Source organism: Oncorhynchus masou, chromosome 24, assembly GCF_036934945.1.
Source record: "Oncorhynchus masou masou isolate Uvic2021 chromosome 24, UVic_Omas_1.1, whole genome shotgun sequence".
Classification (NCBI taxonomy): domain Eukaryota; kingdom Metazoa; phylum Chordata; class Actinopteri; order Salmoniformes; family Salmonidae; genus Oncorhynchus; species Oncorhynchus masou.
The window spans coordinates 78,416,593-78,439,196 of NC_088235.1; the positions used below are offsets into that span (position 1 = coordinate 78,416,593).

At 42.8% G+C, this 22,604-nt stretch overlaps 1 protein-coding gene and 1 non-coding gene across 2 annotated transcripts; one reads left to right on the forward strand and one right to left on the reverse strand.

Annotated features, from left to right (window-relative positions):
* Positions 1-143: 143 nt before the first annotated feature.
* Positions 144-216, reverse strand: trnaa-agc (transfer RNA alanine (anticodon AGC)). The gene has a single exon. It is a non-coding gene; the product is annotated as a tRNA-Ala (tRNA).
* Positions 217-724: 508 nt separating this feature from the next.
* Positions 725-20,487, forward strand: LOC135512737 (hyaluronan and proteoglycan link protein 4-like). Its single transcript, XM_064935065.1, has 5 exons — positions 725-894; positions 9,214-9,334; positions 10,658-11,020; positions 14,993-15,295; positions 18,479-20,487. Exons 1-5 carry the CDS (start codon positions 892-894, stop codon positions 18,874-18,876), a joined length of 1,188 nt encoding a protein of 395 aa, XP_064791137.1. The 5' UTR covers positions 725-891; the 3' UTR covers positions 18,877-20,487.
* Positions 20,488-22,604: the final 2,117 nt, after the last annotated feature.

Below are 22,604 nucleotides of genomic sequence, written 5' to 3' on the forward strand. Positions count from 1 at the left end.
TTTGGGATGATCCTGACTCCAGAAATGTCGTTCTTATTCTCAAAATGCTTTTATAGTTAACAGGAGCACCATCGTAACAGTATATTTATGTCCTCCTTTCTAAAATGCTCTCTTGAAACATATAGGCCAATAAAAAAAAACATTGGAGAATGCGGGCATCGATCCCGCTACCTCTCGCATGCTAAGCGAGCGCTCTACCATTTGAGCTAATTCCCCAGTGCGCTTGTATAGCTCCGGTTAAATATATATAGTATATAGTGTATTTTACGCCCGACCAGCATTCAGTGTTTCGTAGCCTACTTGTACTGCTGCAAATTATAGGCTATAGGCTATAATAACTACGTGCACACAAATCCACACTCTGAAATGAGTGTGTCTTGTGTTTAGTGTACGGTTGAATATGCTATTAACATTAGACTACATTTAGCCTAGCTACATTACAACATGCACAATGTTTTCTTTCGTGGACAGCAAGCATTGATACTAACGTTATTAGTTTAATGAGGTTTAACGTTACTGCTTCTACTGAAACATTTTAGCCTTCCTACTGGCACAACGTATCATCATGCACTAACAGAAAATGCAACAATATAGCAGTTCAGTTGTTCCCTGTTACTTTCGCTGATTTACACATTCTGGTGCGCTCTTATAGTGATTCACATTGTGCTGAAAATGTGTGAACTGCGGAACAGCCCAACTAGCCCAGTCCTGCACAGAGTAAGCAGTTCCCTTGCACTGCCAAAATCAAACAGCAATACGACAGGACACGGCAGGCTAACTGCAGGATAGAGGGCTATGAGTCAAGTACTGCACCATATCAATAACAGCCCAACTGGAACAAACGACATACGGTCTATCTAACTTCAGACAGACAGTATTCTTGAAGATATAATGGTAAGTCCTCTAATGTGGCGGGATGGGTTGGCTCTGTGTCTGGACATCATGCAGTCTTTTTTCTTACTGCATGGAAGATTTCTGTAGCATAACCTTAAAGATGTGCTACAGTAGCCTAGTGCAGTACATTGCAGATTATGAGAGGATCAAGGATTGTGGTCAGGTTATTTGTTTACAATGTGGTCAGCAGCATATGTCCATGTTCCTATTATAGGCAATTAAAATGTATAATATTGCAGGGGTGTCTAAAGGAACTTGCTGCAATAACAACCCTTTATTACATGAATGCTATTAGTGTTATATATATATATATATATTTTATCTAAACATATGGGGGCGGGGCTCTGACATTCCCACTGGACAAAACCTTATTTTTATTTTCCACGTCATTTCAACCCTAGAAAATATATGTTGAATCAACATGGAAAACGGATTGGATTTCATTAAAGTCATATAAGATAATTTCGTATTTTTTTTCAATCAACTTTTAACCTAAATCCAATTACAGGGTGACATATTGGTTGAATTCACTCACGTTAGTTAACAACGCAACCAAACGTAAATCAAAACTAAATGTTAAACTGACATCTGTGCTTAGTGGGTTGTCTCCATACAGGTGTAGACTACAGTTGCACTTTAATCCAACATACACCCCTCCTGTGTGATACCATTTTTGAAGAACTTTATTGAGCAGCTACAGTGCCTCACCCTTTCCCATGGAATTCTAACATAGTCTGGTGCCAAGGGAGCAAACATTACAGGCCCCTTTCCCTCGTTGCTATCACATGACAAACTGCACTCTCCTGCCACTGCATGATGTAGCAGCTGATGTCATAGTAATGACATTTAAAATACACTCTTATCCAGAGTGACCTGCAGTAGTGAGTGTATACATTTTTGTACTGTTCCCCCATGGGAATCAATCCCACAATCCTGGTGTTACAAGCACAATGCACAACCAACTGAGCCACACACAACTGAGCCACACATTGCTAAACATCATGCAACATGCAGAGTGGTATAAGTGTAGCCGATGTGAAATGGCTAGCTAGTTAGCGGTGGTGCGCGCTAGTGCCGTTTCAGTCGGTGACGTCACTTGCTCTGAGACCTTGAAGTAGTGGTTCCCCTTGCTCTGCAAGGGCCGCAGCTTTTGTGGAGCGATGGGTAACGACACTTCAAGGGTGACTGTTGAAGTGTGCAGAGCGTCCCTGGTTCGCGCCCAGGTGAGGGTGATGGGTGTAAAGTCTATCCTATTACATAAGGAAAATAACTTCACCCTCAATGTCAACAAAACAAAGAAGCCGATGGTGGACTACAGGAGACAGCAGATAGAGCACAGCCATCATCCACATCAACGGGGCCGCAGTGGAGATGGTCAAAAGCTTCAAGTTCCTCGGCGTGCACATTACTTAGGACCTGAAATGGTCCCTTGACTCCCTTAACACACGACAGCGTGGTGGAGAAGGCGCAACAGCGCCCCAGGAGGCTGAAGAAATTCATCTTCAACCCTAAGACCCTCACAAACTTCTACAGATGTACCATTGACAGCATTCTGTCGGGCTGTATGATCGCCTGGTATGGAAACTTCACAGCCCGCAACTGCAGGGCTCTCCAGAGGATGGTGCGATCAGCCCAACTCATCATTGGGGGCACACTGCCTGCCCTCCAGGACACCTAGAGCACCCAGTATCACAGAAAGGCCAAGAAGATCATCAACGACAGCCACGGCCTGTTCACACCGCTACCATCTAGAAGGCGGAGACGGTACAGGTGCATCAAAGCTGGGGCCGAGAGACTGATAAACAACTTCTATATCCAGGTCATCAGACTGTTAAACAGTCATCCCTAGCCGGCATCCGCCCTGAACCTTAGACACTGTCACTAGCCGGCTACCACCCGGTACTCTACCCTGTACCTTCTTCATGCTAGTGTCCTTTTTTCTCAATATCCGCCTGACTGACGTGCCCAGTCAACTGCCTGTTACTTAGGCCCATAAGCTAGGATATGCATACAATTGGTACCATTGGATAGAAAACACGTTGAAGTTTGTAGAAATGTTAAAATAATGTATGAGACTATATGACAATTGATATGGTAGGAGACAATCCAAAGAAAAAAACAAACAGAATAGTTTTTTTTGAGAGCCCATGCTCTTACAATGGAAAGCATAGGGGCATATGCAATTCCAGCTCCCAGATTGCAATTCCTATGGCTCCCACTAGATGTCAACAGTCTTTGTTCAAGGTTTCAGGCTTGTAACTTGAATAATGAAGAAGAAATATGAGTTTTAGTATGACAACACCAGTTTGGAAATCCGTGTTTGAGTGTACGACTCCGCTAAATTTGCTTTCCTATTGAACATACTTCTTTCCTTAAGAAATAGTATAGTTTAATTACATTTTAGGGTACCTGAGGAATAAATAGAAATGTATTTTGACTTGTTGAAACAAAGTTTAGGTGTATTTTTTAGGATTATTCAAATTATTGGCGCCAACTGTACATGTAAATGTACTTTTTGGGATATAAAGAAGGATTTTATCTAACAAAACGACACTAAATGTTGTAGCTGGGAGCCTTTGGATTGCAAATCAGAGGAAGATTTTCAAAAAGTAAGTGAAGATTTAATTGCTATTTGTGAATTTATGAAACCTGTGCTGTTTGAAAAATATTTTGATGTGAGGCGCCTTCCTCATACAATCAAATAAAAGTAAATCGGACAATACAGTTAGATTAACAAGAATGCAAGCTTTTAACCGATATAAGACACTTATATGTACCTAATTGTTTAATAAGTATCCATAATGTATGATTATTTATTTGAATTGCGGTCCTCCAATTTTACCGGATGTTGTCGACAGAGGTCCCGCTGGCGGGACGCCTAACCCTAAGACTAGAAACTAGAGACAAATATTGTACTTGGTGGAGAAATGTCTTCTTGTCTGATAAAATTAATTGAGTGTATATAAACTTCTGACCCACTGGGAATGTGATGAAAGAAATTAAAACTGAAATAAATCATTTTCTTTACTATTATACTGACATTTCACATTCTTAAAATAAAGTGGTGACTGAGCTAACTGAGCTAAAACAGGGAATTGTACCATGGATTAATTGTCAGGAATTGTGAAAAATTGAGTTTAAATGTATTTGGCTAAGGTTTATGTTAACTTCCGACTTCAACTGTATTCTAGTCATGACTCATCCTATATAACTACTGCTGTACACACCTTTTCTATTCACATACTGTCTATTAATGTACACATATTTACACTGAACAAAAATATAAAAGCAACATGTTTCATGAGCTGAAATAAACGATCTCTGAAATGTTCCATATGCACAAAAATATTATTTCTGTAAAATGTTGTGCACATTCTGCTTTGCCCCCCCCAAAAAATGTTTTGACCTTTATTTAACTAGGCAAGTCAGTTAAGAACAAATTCTTATTTTCAATGATGGCCTAGGAACAGTAGAACGACAGATTTTTACCTTGTCAGCTCAGGGATTCAATCTTGCAACCTTTCGGTTACTAGTCCAACACTCTAAACGCTAGGCTACCTAGTGGACAAGTGTGGCATATCAAGAAGCTGATTAGACAGCATGATCATTACACAGGTGCACCTTGTACTGGGGACAATAAAGGCCACTCTAAAAGGGGCAGTTTTGTCACACAACACAACTCTACAGATGTCTCAAGTTTTGAGGGAGCGTGCAAATGGCATGCTGACTGCAGGATTGTCCACCTGAGCTGTTGCCAGAGAATTTAATGTTAAAGAATGTACATCAGCAATAAATCCAACTGGCGGTTTGCTATTGTCAATGATGTGAACAGTATCCCGTTGTGGTGGGTCTATTCAATGGGCAGGCTTAAGCTACGGACAATGAACACAATTGCATTTTATTGATGGCAATTTGAATGCACAGAGACATCGTGACGAGATCCTGAGGCCCATTGTTGTGCCATTCATCTTCCGACATCACCTAATGTTTCAGCATGATAATGCATGGCCCCATGTTGCATGGCTCTGTACACAATTCCTGGAAGCAGAAAATGTCCCAGTTCTTCCATGGCCTGCATACTCACCAGACATGTCACCACCAATTGAGCATGTTTGGGATGCACTGGATTGACATGTACGACAACGTGTACCGACTGGTTTTCTGATCCACGCCCCTACTTTTTTTAAAGGTATCTGTGACCAAAAGATGTATATCTATATTACCAGTCATGTGAAATCCATAGATTAGGGCCTAATGCATTTACTTCAATTGACTGATTATGAACACTAACTCAGTAGAATCTTGTTCCATTTATATTTTTGTTCAGTGTAGAAATAGATCATGCCTCTCCCTAAACAGTAGGATGCAGATTGTACGGTCAATTTCCCTACCAGTTCTTGACTATGGCGATATCGTTTATTGGAATGCAGCAACCACTACTCTTAAATACTTGAATGCTGTCATCCATAGCTGTAAATATTTTAGACTGTCATTGTTACGACAAATGAGTGAGGAGGTGTGGAGTCAGGCGCAGAGAGCAAAAGATGTGGGAAAAAACACGCTTTTAATGTCCCAGAAAAATAACATGAACAAAAGTAGGAAAACAAATGATCAGAAATATTAACGGACAGCGCGAAACCCAAAATACAAACAAAATACACTCAAACATAGAACAGACGAACAAGCCCGCACGAAACAGAAGCGGGCTGAACAAACTATATATAACCCTACCCTAACAACCAAACAAGAAACAGGTGATACCAATCAGACAAAACCAAAGGAACACAGAACAACGGATCGGGATAGCTAGTAGACCGGCGACGACGACCGCCGAGCTCCACCCGAACAAGAAGGGGAGTCACCTTCAGTAATATTCGTGACAGTCATGTTGTTGTTTTTTACTGTGTATAGTGTATTCTAATATTTCTACTAATGTACATTGCATTTTACTTACATACACTTTTTTTATACAGTACTTATTTATATACTGAAATAATGACATAACTCACTCTAATGTACTGCTGTACATATCATTTTTAGTATACAGTGCCTTTGGAAAGTATTGTAGTGGAAATTTCCTGTATTTACCAAATCATGAGCAAACCACACACAAGTCAGAGTTATCATAAAGTCCATCTTTAATTATATGAGCTCCATCACAACCCTGTGACTCTCAGATCAATTCAGTGTCTATCAATGAATTCTCTGAGAGTCCTTACACATTGCAACTGAGATCCTTTATAGCAAAGACACACATAGCCAGACAGCATTGGCTATAAATTATCGTTCAGCTTTGTCTCCTAAACTATGTTCTTATCTCGCTCTCAGGACCTATAAAACAAAACCAATATCAACAGGCATATATCAGATACACCCCTCCTGGACAAGATCACAGAGACACAGTGACTGGCACACAGACATTGTGGAGCCAAGAGATAATTGGTTTAAAATATATGTTTACATATGAAGATAATCTTGACCCCTCCCCTCTCTGCGGCCCAAGTAACTTACCCCACGACAGAGAACAGATAACTGCAACCGGCCAACAGTATTATCCAAAAATAGACATTCTGATGAGAAGTAACTCACAAGCATATAATGAAAAACAAAACATCTTATCTATGTTACCCAACTAATTCTGATTATTCCCCCACAGTATTCAGACCCCTTGACTTGATTTGATTGGACTTTTTCCACATTTTGTTACGTTACAGCCGTATTCAAAATTGTATTAAATAGTTTCCCCCCTCATCAATCTACACACAATAATCCATAATGATTTAGAAATTGTTGCGAATTTATTAAAAATAAAAAACTGAAATATTACGTATACATAAGTATTCAGACATTTTACTGAGTACTTTGTTGAAGCACCTTTGGCAGCAATTACAGCCTTGAGTCTTCTTGGGTATGACGCTACAAGCTTGGCACACCTGTATTTGGGGAGTTTCTCCCATTCTTCTCTGCAGATCCTCTCAAGCTCTGTCAGGTTGGATGGGGTGTGTTGCTGCACAGCTATTTTCAGGTCTCTCCAGAGATGTTTGATCGGGTTCAAGTTTAGGCTCTGGCTGGGCCACACAAGGACATTCAGAGACTTGTCCTGAAGCCACTCCACTGTGCTTAGGGCCATTGTCCTGTTGGATGGTGAACCTTCACCACAGTCTGAGGTCCTGAGCGCTCTGGAGCAGGTTTTCATCAAGGATCTCTCTATAATTTGCTCCCTTCATCTTTGCCTCAATCCTGACTTGTCTCCCAGTCCCTGCCACTGAAAAACATCCCCACAGCATGCTGCCACCACCATGCTTCACCATAGGGATGGTGCCAGGTTTTCTCCAGACATGAAACTTGGCAATCAGGCCAAAGAGTTGAATCTTGGTTTCATCAGACCAGAGAATCTTTCTTTTGGTCTGAGAGTCTTTAGGTGCCTTTTGGCAAAACTCCAAGCGGGCTGTCATGATTGGCTGGGCGGCCAGCTCTAGGAAGATTGTTGGTGGTTCCGAACATCTTCTATTTAAGAATTAAATCAAAGTTTGTCACGTGCGCCGAATACAACAGGTGTAGTAGACCTTACAGTGAAATGCTTACTTAGAGACTCTAACCAATAGTGCAAAAAAGGTATTGGGTGAACAATAGGTAAGTAAAGAAATACGTCACGTTTGTTAGAATGAATATCGGACCAAGGCGCAGTGGATGTTGAGTTACACATAATTTAATGAATAAAGTGAAATTTAACAAAGACAAAAACAAATAAACAATAAACTAACAACAAACCGTGACTACAGAGATGCTATGTGCACTAACTCAAAACAATATCCCATAAAACACAGGTGGAAAAAATGCTACTTAAATATCCCCAATTAGAGACAACGATAGCCAGCTGCCTCTAATTGGGAATCATACCAAATACCAACGTAGAAAAACTAAACTAGAACCCCACATAGAAAATAATAACTAGAAAACCCCCCAGTCACGCCTTGACCTACTCCACCATAGAAAATAAGGACTCTCTATGGTCAGGATGTGACAAAATAAAACAACAGTTAAAAGACAGGCTATGTACAGTAGCAAGGCTATAAAAGTAGCGAGGCTACATACAGACACCGGTTAGTCAGGCTGATTGAGGTAGTATGTACATGTAGATATGGTTAAAGTGACTATACATGATGAACAGAGAGTAGCAGTAGCATAAAAGAGGGGTTGGCAGGTGGTGGGTGGCGGGACACAATGCAGATAGCCTGGTTAGCCAATGTGCGGGAGCACTGGTTGGTCGGGCCAATTGAGGTACTATGTACATGAATGTATAGTTAAAGTGACTATGCATAAATGATAAACAGAGAGTAGCATCAGCGTAAAAGAGCGGTTGGGGGGAGGCACACAATGCAAATAGTCCGGGTAGCCATTTGATTACCTGTTCAGGAGTCTTATGGCTTGGGGGTAAAAACTTTTGAGAAACCCTTTTGTCCTAGACTTGGCACTCCGGTACCACTTGCCATGCATTAGTAGAGAGAACAGTCTATGACTGTGGTAACTGGGGTCTTTGACAATTTTTAGGGCCTTCCTCTGACACCGCCTGGAGGCCATTGTGTTCTTGGGGATCTTCAATGCTGCAGCACATTTTTTAGTACTCTTCTCCAGATCTCAGCCTGGACACAATCCTGTCTTGGACCTCTACAGACAATTCCTTCGACCTCATGGCTTGGTTTTTTAGCTCTGACATGCACTGTCAACTGTGGGACCTTATATAGACAGGTGTGTGCCTTTCCAAATCATGTTCAATCAATTGAATTTACCACAGTTGGTGAAACATCTCAAGGATGATCTATGGAAACAGGATGCACCTGAGATCAATTTCGAGTCTCACAGCAAAGGGTCTGTTTTCACTTTGTCATTATGGGGTATTGTGTGTAAATTGCTCAGGAATTTGTTTAATTGAATCCATTTTAGAGTGAGGCTGTAACGTAACAAAACGTGGAAAAAGTCAAGGGGTCTGACTACTTTCCGAAGGCACCGTATCTTGTGTGAATTCATCCGATGTATGTATAGATTTCATTTGGATTACTGTTACATTGCTATTCGGGTTGTTAATGAGTTTCGTTCCGACATTTCTTGATTGACATTTATACTCCATTGTTAGGCGCCAGTAACGTAAGCATTTCCCTGCACCTGCTCTAACATTGGTCAACTGTGTATGTAACCAATAAACTTTCATTTGATTTGTTTATAGGCTAGTCATATTAGAGCTTAGGAATGGCTAGCAGCACCAGTGGATACTCAATAACTGGATCTTCACTGATTGGTCCTTCCCTGCCTCCCTTGCAGCTCTCCTCACAGCCCCTGTCCTTGGGGACAGTGACCTGCTTGGTCCTAATCTTTGGCCTCTATGCGACCTCCCTCTCTACCGATGCCGAGAAGGGAAGGAGGAAAGTTGTTCATGTACTCGGTAAGATCTCTCCTTCTCTCTATCCCCATCCCACACATGTTGCATCATTGTAATGAGAATGTTTTTTTATACATTCCATGGGGAGAATAAAAGAGCAGCTGTCTGGGTTTCAAAATAAGTGAGTCGCCAAACTTTATCTCTCCTCCAGGATTATTGGCAGTCAACTGTAGAAACTTGAGTTTGTGTTGCATGTAGAATGAGGTAGGAGTCATATTATCAGTAAAATGTTGCTAAATTCCATCCACTTCATAGTCAAGCAGATGTTGTTGATTTTGACACTTAGAACAGTCTCTATCAACGCTGCGAAGAAGCTGTGTTCAGCCTGATTGGAAACTTGCTGATGCTGTACTGGCAACCAGCTACAATATCACCTTGTTATCATCACCTGTCCTTAATTATAATGTTGTTATAAACTGTATTCCTCCACCTGGATACATCTCTATTCACGCCTGAAATCCCAACCTAGATTTATGTTTGAATGTATTCTGTAAACAGGTCTCAAAGCTCAGTGGTCGGTTACAAAACTTTCAGAGTGCAGAGTTCCCAGCTCACAGTCATTATAACCAGCTGTCATGGCTAATTGTAGGCTTTGTGATCTGTTCACAATAAGCAGACTCTTAGAATGAGAATCAGTCAGCTGTGTTGCTCAGAAACCCTCAGAGAAGAGCACTGTCACAAAGCCTAGGAGACGGCCTGGCTGCCAATGACGCAAACCAGAGCTGCTTGTACATTCCATTTCAAATAAAGTTGTCTCCAACCCACTGCTCTCATTCACCAACCCTCACAAATCTGAGACAACTGGGTAGGTGTAAGTTATAGCTCCCCATACTCGTCATATTGATTTCCAGTCCTATTAGATTTGTGAAGTGGAGTGAACACGGGTGTAGATGTGGGGAGTCAAACACTTTCTGGAAAGAAACACAGCTTAGGCCTTGGGGATTCAGCTGGCCTCAAAAGAACTATGATGTAATAGGCAGTGCCAGTGACACAGAACAAGGCATGCTGGGACCTGGTGCTGATGATGAAACACACGTCTCTCAGGTGACACGTCTCTTCAGCCCATTGGCCCTCAATGAGGAAACAACAAGCTATCTAATTATATACACTTTCACCATCATGACCTTCAAACTAAAGTTTGGTTGGTTCCCATAACTTTAACAGTAATAATCTCCCTATATATTGTAGATCATCACACTATGATGAAATCCTCCTTTTAAAAGTAAAGTATTGATGCAACAGATCATTGATAAACATACTGTAAGTCCCCCACAACCTTTGCTTGTCCTGACCATTCCTGTTCCTCTATTCCCTCTCTGCGTCCAGAGGATGACACCGGGGCAGTGATCGTTCAGACCGCCCCCGGTAAAGTGATCACCCACCGGGGAGGCTCCATCACCCTGCCCTGCCGCTACCACCACGAACCTGAGAGCTCCGACCCCAACCGCATCCGCATCAAGTGGACCAAGGTGACGGACGCGCTGGTGTTTGAGGATGTGTTCGTCGCACTGGGCCTCCAGCAGAGGTTGTTCGGGTCGTATCGGGGTCGTGTGTCCCTGGAGAAAAACGGACCGGGGGACGCCTCGGTCATCATCCACAACGTCACCTTGGAGGACTACGGACGCTACGAGTGTGAGGTTACCAACGACATGGAGGACGATACGGGATTCGTCAACCTCGATCTTGAAGGTCAGAGGTTAAGGTTGAAGGGTTAGATGGGTTCAGAGCCATGTATTTAGAGAGTTGGTCCAACTTTTAGAATGTTAAATATTGTTCTAATTCTAGACATACAGTTACATAGCATTATTTACCAGGTTTCCGAACACCCCAGCCATGAGCTGCTCACTTCCTTACCAACAGGCTCAGAGACAGTTTCTATCTACACTGGACTGACCACCTGCTCTGATTCTCCGCACCTTAGCACACACACACATACTCATTCTAAACATTATATATTCCCATGTAATGTTCATTCTTAAGAGTCTATTGATTAGGGACAGTAAATATATATATATATATATATTTGTAATAATGACAATTACAACAATACTGAATGAACACTTTTATTTTAACTTCAATTTAGTCTCAAATAAATAATGAAACATGTTCAATTAGGTTTAAATAATGCAAAAACAAAGTGTTGGAGAAGGAAGTAAAAATGCAATATTTGCCATGTAAAAAAGCTAACATTTAAGTTCTTTGCTCAGAACATGAGAACATATGAAAGCTGGTGGTTCCTTTTAACATGAGTTTTCAATATTCCCAGGTAAGAAGTTTTAGGTTGTAGTTATTATAGGAATTATAGGACTATTTCTCTCCATACCATTTGTATTTCATATACCTTTGACTATTGGATGTTCTAATAGGCACTATACTATTGCCAGCCTAATCTCGGGAGTTGATAGGCTTTAAGTCATAAACAGCTCAATGCTTGAAGCACAGAAAAGAGCTGCTGGCAAATGCAGGAAAGTGCTGTTTGAATGAATGTTTACGAGCCTGCTGCTGCCTACCACCGCTCAGTCAGACTGCTCTATCAAATATCAAATGAGAGACTTAATTATAATATAATAACACACAGAAATACGAGCCTTAGGTCATTAATATGGTCAAATCTGGAAACTATAAATTAACGTTTATTCTTTCAGTGAAATATGGAACCGCTCCGTATTTTATCTAACGGGTGGCATCCCTAAGAGTAAATATTGCTATGTCATAATTATGAACAATTCTGGCAAATGATTTACTGTCTTTGTTAGGAAGAAATTACCTTCACACAGTTCGCAACGAGCCAGGCGGCCCAAACTGCTGCATATACCCTGAGACTCTGCTTGCACAGAACACAAGAGAAGTGACAATTTCCCTAGTTAAAAGAAATTCATGTTAGCAGGCAATATTAACTAAACATGCAGGTTTAAAAATATATACTTGTGTATTGATTTTAATAAAGGCATTGATGTTTATGGTTAGGTACACATTGGTGCAACGAGAGTGCTTTTTTCGCGAATGCGCTTGTTAAATAACCCGTTTACGAAGTAGGCTGTGATTCGATGATAAATTAACAGGCACTGCATCGATTATATGCAACGCAGGACAAGCTAGATAAACTAGTAATATCATCAACCATGTGTAGTTAACTAGTGATTATGTTAAGATTGATTGTTTTTTATAATATAAGTTTAATGCTAGCTAGCAACTTACATTGGTTCCTTGCTGAACTCGCATAACAGGTAGTCCGCCTGCCACGCAGTCTCCTCGTGGAGTTCAATGTAATCGGCCATAATCGGTATCCAAAAATGCAGATTACCGATTTTTATGAAATCGGCCCTAATTAATCAGCCATTCCGATAAATCGGTCGACCTCTACTATTGATGCACCCATCCTTCAAGGTAAGTAATATATCAAAATCAAAATCCATCAGTTTAAGCTAGAGACATGCGTCTCAATCCACCGAATCCACCTACACTACCGTTCAAAAGTTTGGGGTCACTTAGAAATGTCCTTGTTTTCCATGAAAACATACACGAAATGAGAAGCAAAATGAATAGAATATATAGTCAAGACGTTGGCAAGGTTATAAATTGTGTCCTTCAAACTTTGCTTTCATCAAAGAATCCTCCATTTGCAGCAATTACAGCCTTGTGGACCTTTGAAATTATATTTGAGGTAATCAGTTGTTGAGCTAATCTGAAGAGATTTCACCCCATGCAAGTTGGATTGTCTTGATGGGCACTACGTACCATACGGTCAAGCTGCTTTCACAACAGCTCAGTAGGGTTGAGATCCGGTGACTGTGCTGGCCACTCCATTATAGACAAAATACCAGCTGACTGCTTCTTCCCTAAATAGTTATTGCATAGTTTGGAGCTGTGCTTTGGGTCATTGTCCTGTTGTAGGAAGAAATTGGCTCCAATTATACACAGTCCACAGGGTATGGCATGGCGTTGCAAAATGGAGTGATAGCTGTTACGTTCATTGTTAGAAGGAGACCAAGGTGCAGCGTGGTAGGCGAACATTATAGTTTGATTTTAAATGACACCAAAAAACAACAAAATGCAAAACGACCGTAAAGCTATATGCAGTGCAGAAAGCAACTACACACAAACAAGATCCCACAACTGAAGGTGGGAAAAAGTGCTGCCTAAGTATGATCCCAAATCAGAGACAAGGATAGACAGCTGCCTCTGATTGGGAACCATATCCGGCCAACAAAGAAATAGACAAACTAGAATGCCCACCCAAATCACACCCTGACCTAACCAAATAGAGAAGTAAAAAGGCTCTCTAAGGTCAGCGAGTGACAATAGCCTTCTTTGAGATCCCTTTTACCCTGTATAAATCTCCCACTTTACCACCACCAAAGCACCCCCAGACCATCACATTGCCTCCACCATGCTTGACAGATGGTGTCAAGCACTCCAGCATCTTTTCATTTTTTCTGAGTCTCACAAATTTTCTTCTTTGTGATCCGAACACCTCAAACTTTGATTTGTCTATCCATAACACCTTTTCCAAATCTTCCTCTGTCCAGTGTCTGTGTTCTTTTGCCCATCTTAATCTTTTATTTTTATTGGGCAGTCTGAGATATGGCTTTTTCTTTGCAACTCTGCCTAGAAGGCCAGCATCATGGAGTCGCCTCTTCACTGTTGACGTTGAGACTGGTGTTTTGTGGGTACTATTTAATGAAGCTGCCAGTTGAGGACTTGTGAATCCTAATGTACTTGTCCTCTTGCTCAGTTGTGCACCAGGGCCTCCCACCTCTCTTTTCTGGTTAGAGCCAGTTTGCGCAGTTCTGTGAAGGGAGTAGTAAATAGTGTTGTACGAGATCTTCAGTTTTTTAGCAATTTCTCGCATGGAATAGCTTTAATTTCTCAGAAGAAGAATAGACTGACGAGTTTCAGAAGAAAGTTCTTTGTTTCTGGCCATCTTGAAGCTGTAATCGAACCCACAAACACTGAGGCTGCAGATACTCAACTGGTCTAAAGATGGCCAGATTTATTGCTTCTTGAAAACTAAAAAACAGTTTTCAGCTGCTCTAACACAATTACAAGAGGGTTTTCTAATGATCAATTAGCCTTTGAAAATGATATATTTGGATTAGCTAACACAAAGTGCCATTGGAACACAGGAGCGATTGTTGCTGATAATGGGCCTCTGTACGCCTACGTAGATATTCTATCAAATCTGCCTTTTCTTTCTGCTGTTTTCTTTCAAAAACAAGGACATTTCTAAGTGACCCCAAACATTTGAACGGTAGTGTATGTCGGCTTTCTGCATCTACGGTGGAAGGTAGCCGAGCTACACCAGTGTTTTTCAGACCATGAGACATCTCGAAATTGAGTTTTCTCACAAAAAGTCTGTAGCATCCAAATCTAAAATCTAAAATATATCCTATATCTCCTAGATATAGGACAGACACTTCAAAACCTAATTCCCTATGTCTTTTTTGCGTTTATGAATGTGTTATTCAATGTGTTTCTATGGGCTATAGTAGTAAAGGGCAAATTCAATATTCTATCAAATAATACATATTTTTATACCTAAAGGGGTCCAGAAATTCAAAATAAAATAGATAAATAATCCATGTTATGACCATCTTTAAATAAATCCAAATGTTAGCTTGTACTCCTAGTTCAGTATCTCTCTCTCTCTCTTTCCTCCAGGTGTGGTGTTCCCCTACTATCCACGTGTGGGGCGCTACAAGCTCAACTACCACCAGGCTGAGGACGTGTGTAAGGAGCAGGATGCCATCCTGGCCTCCCATGCCCAGCTCCACAAGGCCTGGCTGGAAGGACTGGACTGGTGCAACGCTGGCTGGCTGGAGGACGGCTCCGTCCAGTACCCCATCTCCCACCCCCGGGACCAGTGTGGCCGCAAGGACACCGCCGCAGGGGTACGCAACTACGGCTACAGACACAAAGAGGATGAGCGCTATGATGCCTTCTGTTTCACCTCCAACCTCAATGGTGAGTGTGGGGATGTGTGGGCTTTCTTTCCTTGAACAGATGAGATATGTGAACATTGATAGGTGACGTGTAGATTTCCCAGATATCTTTCTACCATATTGCCTTTGCTCTGACTATACAGTGTTTTCAGGTCTGTGTGGATGAAGCATGCATCAGTTTTGCACATCGAGAGACTGAAATTTTTTCCCATTCCTCCTTGCAAAACAGCTCGAGCTCAGTGAGGTTGGATGGAGAGCATTTGTGAACAGCAGTTTTCAGTTCTTTCCACAGATTCTCGATTGGATTCAGGTCTGGACTTTGACTTGGCCATTCTAACACCTGGATATGTTTATTTTTGAACCATTCCATTGTAGATTTTGCTTTATGTTTTGGATCATTGTCTTGTTGGAAGACAAATCTCTGTCCCAGTCTCAGGTCTTTTGCAGACTCCATCAGGTTTTCTTCCAGAATGGTCCTGTATTTGGCTCCATCCATCTTCCCATCAATTTTAACCATCTTCCCTGTCCCTGCTGAAGAAAAGCAGGCCCAAACCATGATGCTGCCACCACCATGTTTGACAGTGGTTTTGGTGTGTTCAGGGTGATGAGCTGTGTTGCTTTTACGCCAAACATAACGTTTTGCATTGTTGCCAAAAGTTCAATTTTGGTTTCATCTGACCAGAGCACCTTCTTCCACATGTTTGGTGTGTCTCCCAGGTGGCTTGTGGCAAACTTTAAACGACACTTTTTATGGATATCTTTCAGAAATGGCTTTCTTTTTGCCACTCTTCCATAAAGGCCAGATTTGTGCAATATACGACTGATTGTTGTCCTATGGACAGAGTCTCCCACCTCAGCTGTAGATCTCTGCAGTTCATCCAGAGTGATCATGGGCCTCTTGGCTGCATCTCTGATCAGTCTTCTCTTTGTATCAGCTGAAAGTTTAGAGGGACGGCCAGGTCTTGGTAGATTTGCAGTGGTTTGATACTCCTTCCATTTCAATATTATCGCTTGCACAGTGCTCCTTGGGATGTTTAAAGCTTGGGAAATCTTTTTGTATCCAAATCCGGCTTTAAACTTCTTCACAACAGTATCTTGGACCTGCCTGGTGTGTTCCTTGTTCTTCATGATGCTCTCTGCGCTTTTAACGGACCTCTGAGACTATCATAGTACAGGTGCATTTATACGGAGACTTGATTACACACAGGTGGATTGTATTTATTATCATTAGTCATTTAGGTCAACATTGGATCATTCAGAGATCCTCACTGAACTTCTGGAGAGAGTTTGCTGCACTGAAAGTAAAGGGGCTGAATAATTTTGCACGCCCAATTTTTCAGTTTTTGATTTGTTAAAAAAGTTGTCGTTCCACTTCATGATTGTGTCCCACTTGTTGTTGATTCTTCACAAAAAAATACAGTTTTATATCTTTATGTTTGAAGCCTGAAATGTGGCAAAAGGTCGCAAAGTTCAAGGGGGCCGAATACTTTCGCAAGGCACTGTAAATAAAGGGGGCATATAAGCAGACAATGAAAGCTCTTACAACATTCGATTACATTTCTCTAAAACAGGTTATAGGTTACATGTGCACCACCAAGTCAGAACAGTAGGCGAAATTAAGAGGGGTAAATATATCAAATTATTAGGGTGAGGCACATGGGCTACTAACAGCTTACTACACAACATACACTATTACTTTATTGGCTACAGTATACATATCTCCCTGGCATATTACATCATTTATGCAGCAACATACAATACATTTTTGGACTCACCTTGTTGTGCTGTACTCACTTGAACAGGAAGGTGGCACGGCGGTCCTTCGTGGGCAAAATGTGTCATCAAAGTCTGGCATTCTCTGGATTTATGGTGCTTTCAAGACAACTGGGAACTCGGAAAAAAACAAGGTCGAATCATGATCTTGTTGATCGTAGCTCTAGAAAGAGACCCAAGTTTTTTTTAAACGTTGTTTGTAAACTAATATGTAACACGTATTAACTCCCCCCAATTTTTGGGAATTATTATATATTTTTTTCAATGTTGCTAAAAATGTGGGTCTCTGCCCCACGTCTCCTGAATGATGGGTCGCCACTGGTAAGGAGACTAGGCGAGGTGTATTGCGATGCAGCCAGAGAGTCCTCAGGGGGAAGAGGGGCATGTCTCTGATCTCTGCACCGTGATCCCCTAAGCCCGAGGACATCAGATTTGAGTCAGTCCCTGTTTTGATTCTGCCCTCTTAAGAGGGTCACAGCATCTAATGATATTCTTTGTTGAACATTAAAGCAAAATAGTTCAGCTCTTGGCAAAAATGGCTATCTGAGCTAGAGAAGAGAACAACACACTAGCCATAGTTGAACTTTAACCTGGTACTTCATAGTGGAGACCTAACAGTCTCTTCATTGCCTCCCCAGTGAGTTAATTACAGTCAACAGAGAGTCTGGCCTGAAATGTGGGCTATCTTCAGGAGCGATGGTGGGTGATACTGTTGCACTGACCAGCTGGAAGAGATTTACCCAGTATCCCTTGGGGAATTATAAGACAATATTACTCCCTAACAGGCAGCAGCCACATAAATAAACGGAAACAAGGCTGCTGTCAGCCGTTCTGTGGTAGAAAATGACCCTATGTTTTCTAGGTTAGCTTGTTCATTCCTCTCTGTAAAAACTTAACTCGGCTTCATTTCAGATTTAACACTTTCTACAATCATGATCTCATAACTGTAAATGCTTCTGGCGAGAAGTCTTCCCAGAGCAAGATGAAATTAGAATGTAAGTATTTTACAGTAATTTGAGCACTGTCAACCGCCGCTGCATGCTGCTTGATTTTGAGCGGCTGCCCAAACGGATGTTGGTTTTTGAGATTCGGAACCCATTCTGCAGGCAAGGGATCAAACTGTTCTGGTCTATGAGAACTCATAATCTCTCCCCTAAGGGTATCTGCTGCTGTTATCTCATGTGGTTCTCTCTCCTTCTCTCTTTCTTTCCCTAAACACCCCTGAAAATGTATCTTTTTCACCCCCTCCCTCCCTCTCTCTCTCTCTCTCTCTCTCTCTCTCTCTCTCACACACACACACACACACACACACACACACACACACACACACACACACACACACACACACACACACACACACACACACACACACACACACACACACACACACACACACACACACACAAACGTCTCTCCCCCCTCTCTCCTCCAGGTAAGGTGTATTTCCTGAAGCGCTTTAAGAAGGTGAATTATTCTGAAGCAGTGAAGGCGTGCGTTCGTGATGGCTCCGTGGTGGCCAAGACGGGCCAGCTCTACGCTGCCTGGAAGATCCAGCTGCTGGACCGCTGTGAAGCTGGCTGGCTGGAGGACGCAAGCATCCGTTACCCCATCGTCAACCCACGTACCCGCTGCGGCGGGCCCCAACCGGGGGTCCGCCACCTGGGCTTCCCTGACTTGAAGTTCCGCCTCTACGGGGTCTACTGCTTCCGCAAGAATGAAGAGAGTGTTAATGGTGATGTGGTGAAGTCGACCCAGGGCCCAAGGAAGAGCAGCAAGGACATCCCCATGAACACCACCTCCACCAGATCCATCGAGAGAGAGAGAGACTGAGAGGAGGGTTAAGATCACTGCCCGTACAACATAGCTCCATCCATTGCTTTAGCTTAACAATATGGATAAACATCACTGACAACACATGCTAATTTGCAGGATTCACCAGCGAGGGAAAGCAACTGCTTTGTTCAATAAGGGGCGGAGTCTTTATCTCTGGGTTTTCTCCTGTCTGGTGTTAAACGAGGTGCCAGTTTGTTGAGAGCATTCCGTGCGCCTTTCACTGTCTCAGAGAGACTTAGCTAGTAACTGCAGCTGATCATCATTTCTCAGGCACATCAAGATTGGAAAGCCTTTCATTAAATAACTCCATAGTTGACTATGTGTCTATTGGAGAGAGGCCACAAGCATGATGGGTCTCAGACTCCACAGTGTGTTCTGGTCTCAATGTGGCTTCATTTCCAGAGAAAAAGGCCCTTTGCGAGAGGCACTCAACTTCAAGCAGTGCCAGCCGGAGAGAGTCATATTAATTAGTGTGCAGTACAGACAGAGACAGAAAGACAGAGATAATTTACTATGTCTGTCTGAGTGTAATGAATGTAGCACATTAAGAGATCCTCTCTCTCAGAGGCCTGATTAGCAGAGACTTAAAGCAGACTACTAATGCCTGATCAATCAAATCAAATCAAATGTATTTATATAGCCCTTCGTACATCAGCTGATATCTCAAAGTGCTGTAAAGGTGCTGTACAGAAACCCAGCCTAAAACATCAAGTAATGAAGGTGTAGAAGCACATTGGCTAGGAAAAACTCCCTAGAAAGGCCAAAACCTAGGAAGAAACCTAGAGAGGAACCAGGCTATGAGGGGTGGCCAGTCCATCTGTGAATGTTGCCAGTTGCCAGCATGATGCCCAAGCTTTGCCTGTCATGGCAGAGCACTGCTCACAGGTGCCCTTTGAGTTTACTGCCAGTCGCCTGCCTCTGGGCACAAACTGGTTTAATCAATTATGTTTCAATGTCATTTCAACAAAAATATGTAATGCGATGACGTTGAATCAACGTGAAAACTGGTTAGATTTGCAAACGTCATCAACGTAAGGGAATTCTGTCTTTTTTTCACCCAATTTTGAACATAAATCCAATGACGTGTGATTGTGTTTATTTCACGTTAGTTGACAACTCAACCAAATGTAAATCAAAACTAGACATTGAAATGGTGTCTGTGCCGAGTGAGCAGTTGCCATGTTGGAGTAGAGCCAATTATTAAACATTATTTACCTCAGTAACTAACTAAGTACTGGCATGCCATACCAGAGCTCAATAAACATAGTAGCGAATATTGAACTTAGATATATTTTATGACGAAATGGTTAGTCTATAGCAAGCATGTTATACCTGGATGTGATTTTAGTATCGGGAGCTGAAGCTGAACTAACAGAACCATGTTATAGCTGCTTTAATAGCTGCTTAATCACCTCATATTTCTATGCAGCCATAATTATCGATTACACTCTTTGTTCAATTGTGAAATAGCCCGATTTTAACTGTATTGATCATTATCTTGATGCATGAATGTATCTATAGTTAGGGCTATATGCTGACGCTGTGATACAAAAGTAACAAATGAGATCTTGACGTTGTTGTTAAAAAATTCTGATTCTGTGATATTCTGTCTTTGCATTTTCATCATCTCTACTGTGATATCCTACTAAACAAAACGAAATGAAACTGTATCAGTCGTCTTGAAGTGTTTGTTTCTGAGTAGCACTCGAGAGCAACACTTTGTGTACTGCCAACACAACAAAAGTGACAATGTCATTTCCATAGCAACAGTCTTAACGAACCCAAATCAAGTTCAAGGCAAACTAACAACATGAAATAATCATTCTGCTAAATCATACATTTGAATAATGTAACGGCGATCTTCGTTTGTCGAAAGAGAGTCGGACCGAAATGCAGCGTGTTGGTTACTCATGTTTTTAATATAACAAATGACGATACATGAAATAACAAAAACAACAAACGGAACGTGAAAAACCTATACAGCCTGTCTGGTGAACACTAACACAGAGACAGGAACAATCACCCACGAAATACAAAGTGAAACCCAGGCTACCTAAATACGGTTCCCAATCAGAGACAACGAGAATCACCTGACTCTGATTGAGAACCGCCTCAGGCAGCCAAACCTATGCAACACACACCCCTAATCAGCCACAATCCCAATAACTAAAAAAACCCACTAAGAATTACAACAAACAATAAACCCATGTCACACCCTGGCCTGACCAACTAATTAACTAAAACACAAAATACTAAGACCAAGGCGTGACAGAACCCCCCCCCCCCCTAAGGTGCGGACTCCCGAACGCACCTCAAAACCATAGGGAGGGTCCGGGTGGGCATCTGTCCATGGTGGCGGTTCCGGCTCGGGACGTGGACCCCACTCCATAAATGTCATAGTTCCTCCCCTTCGCGTCCTGGGATGATCCACCCTCGCCGCCGACCATGGCCGAATAGTCCTCACCCAGAACCCCACTGAACTGAGGAGCAGCTCGTGACTGAGGGGCAGCTCGGGACTGAGGCAGCTCGGGACTGAGGGGCAACTCGGGACTGAGGGGCAGCCCAGTACTGAGAGGAAGCCCAGTACTGAGAGGAAGCCCAGTACTGAGAAGAAGCCCAGTACTGAGATGAAGCCCAGCCAGGCAGTTGAATCCGGCAGATCCTGGTTGACTGGCGGATCCTGGCTGACTATCAGATCTGGCAGATCCTGGCTGACTGGCGGATCCTGGCTGACTGGTGGATCCTGGCTGACTGGCGGATCCTGGCCGACTGGCGGATCCTGGCTGACTAGCAGATCTGGCAGATCCTGGCTGACTGGCGGATCCTGGCTGACTGGCAGATCCTGGCCGACTGGCGGATCCTGGCTGACTAGCAGATCTGGCAGATCCTGGCTGACTGGCGGATCCTGGCTGACTGGCGGATCTGGAAGAGTCTGGTTGACTGGCAGATCTGGAAGAGTCTGGTTGACTGGCAGATCTGGAAGAGTCTGGCTGAATAGCAGATCTGGAAGAGTCTGGCTGACTGGCAGATCTGGAAGAGTCTGGCTGACTGGCAGATCTGGAAGAGTCTGGCTGACTGGCAGATCTGGAAGAGTCTGGCTGACTGGCAAATCTGGAAGAGTCTGGTTGAATGGCAGATCTGGAAGAGTCTGGCTGACTGGCAGATCTGGAAGAGTCTGGCTGACTGGCAGATCTGGAAGAGTCTGGCTGACTGGCGGATCTGGAAGAGTCTGGTTGACTGGCAGATCTGGAAGAGTCTGGTTGACTGGCAGATCTGGAAGAGTCTGGCTGACTGGCAGATCTGGAAGAGTCTGGCTGACTGGCAGATCTGGAAGAGTCTGGCTGACTGGCAGATCTGGAAGAGTCTGGCTGACTGGCAAATCTGGAAGAGTCTGGTTGAATGGCAGATCTGGAAGAGTCTGGCTGACTGGCAGATCTGGAAGAGTCTGGCTGACTGGCAGATCTGGAAGAGTCTGGCTGACTGGCAGATCTGGAAGAGTCTGGCTGACTGGCAGATCTGGAAGAATCTGGCTGACTGGCAGATCTGGAAGAGTCTGGCTGACTGGCAGATCTGGAAGAGTCTGGCTGACTGGCAGATCTGGAAGAGTCTGGCTGACTGGCAGGTCTGGAAGAGTCTGGCTGACTGGCAGGTCTGGAAGAGTCTGGCTGACTGGCAGATCTGGAAGAGTCTGGCTGACTGGCAGATCTGGAAGAGTCTGGCTGACT

Coding starts and splice junctions, on each gene's coding strand:
- LOC135512737 (XM_064935065.1), top strand. Junction 9,335..10,657: donor GAAAGTTGTTCATGTACTCG/GTAAGATCTCTC, acceptor CTCTGCGTCCAG/AGGATGACACCGGGGCAGTG. Junction 15,296..18,478: donor TTTCACCTCCAACCTCAATG/GTGAGTGTGGGG, acceptor TCTCTCCTCCAG/GTAAGGTGTATTTCCTGAAG.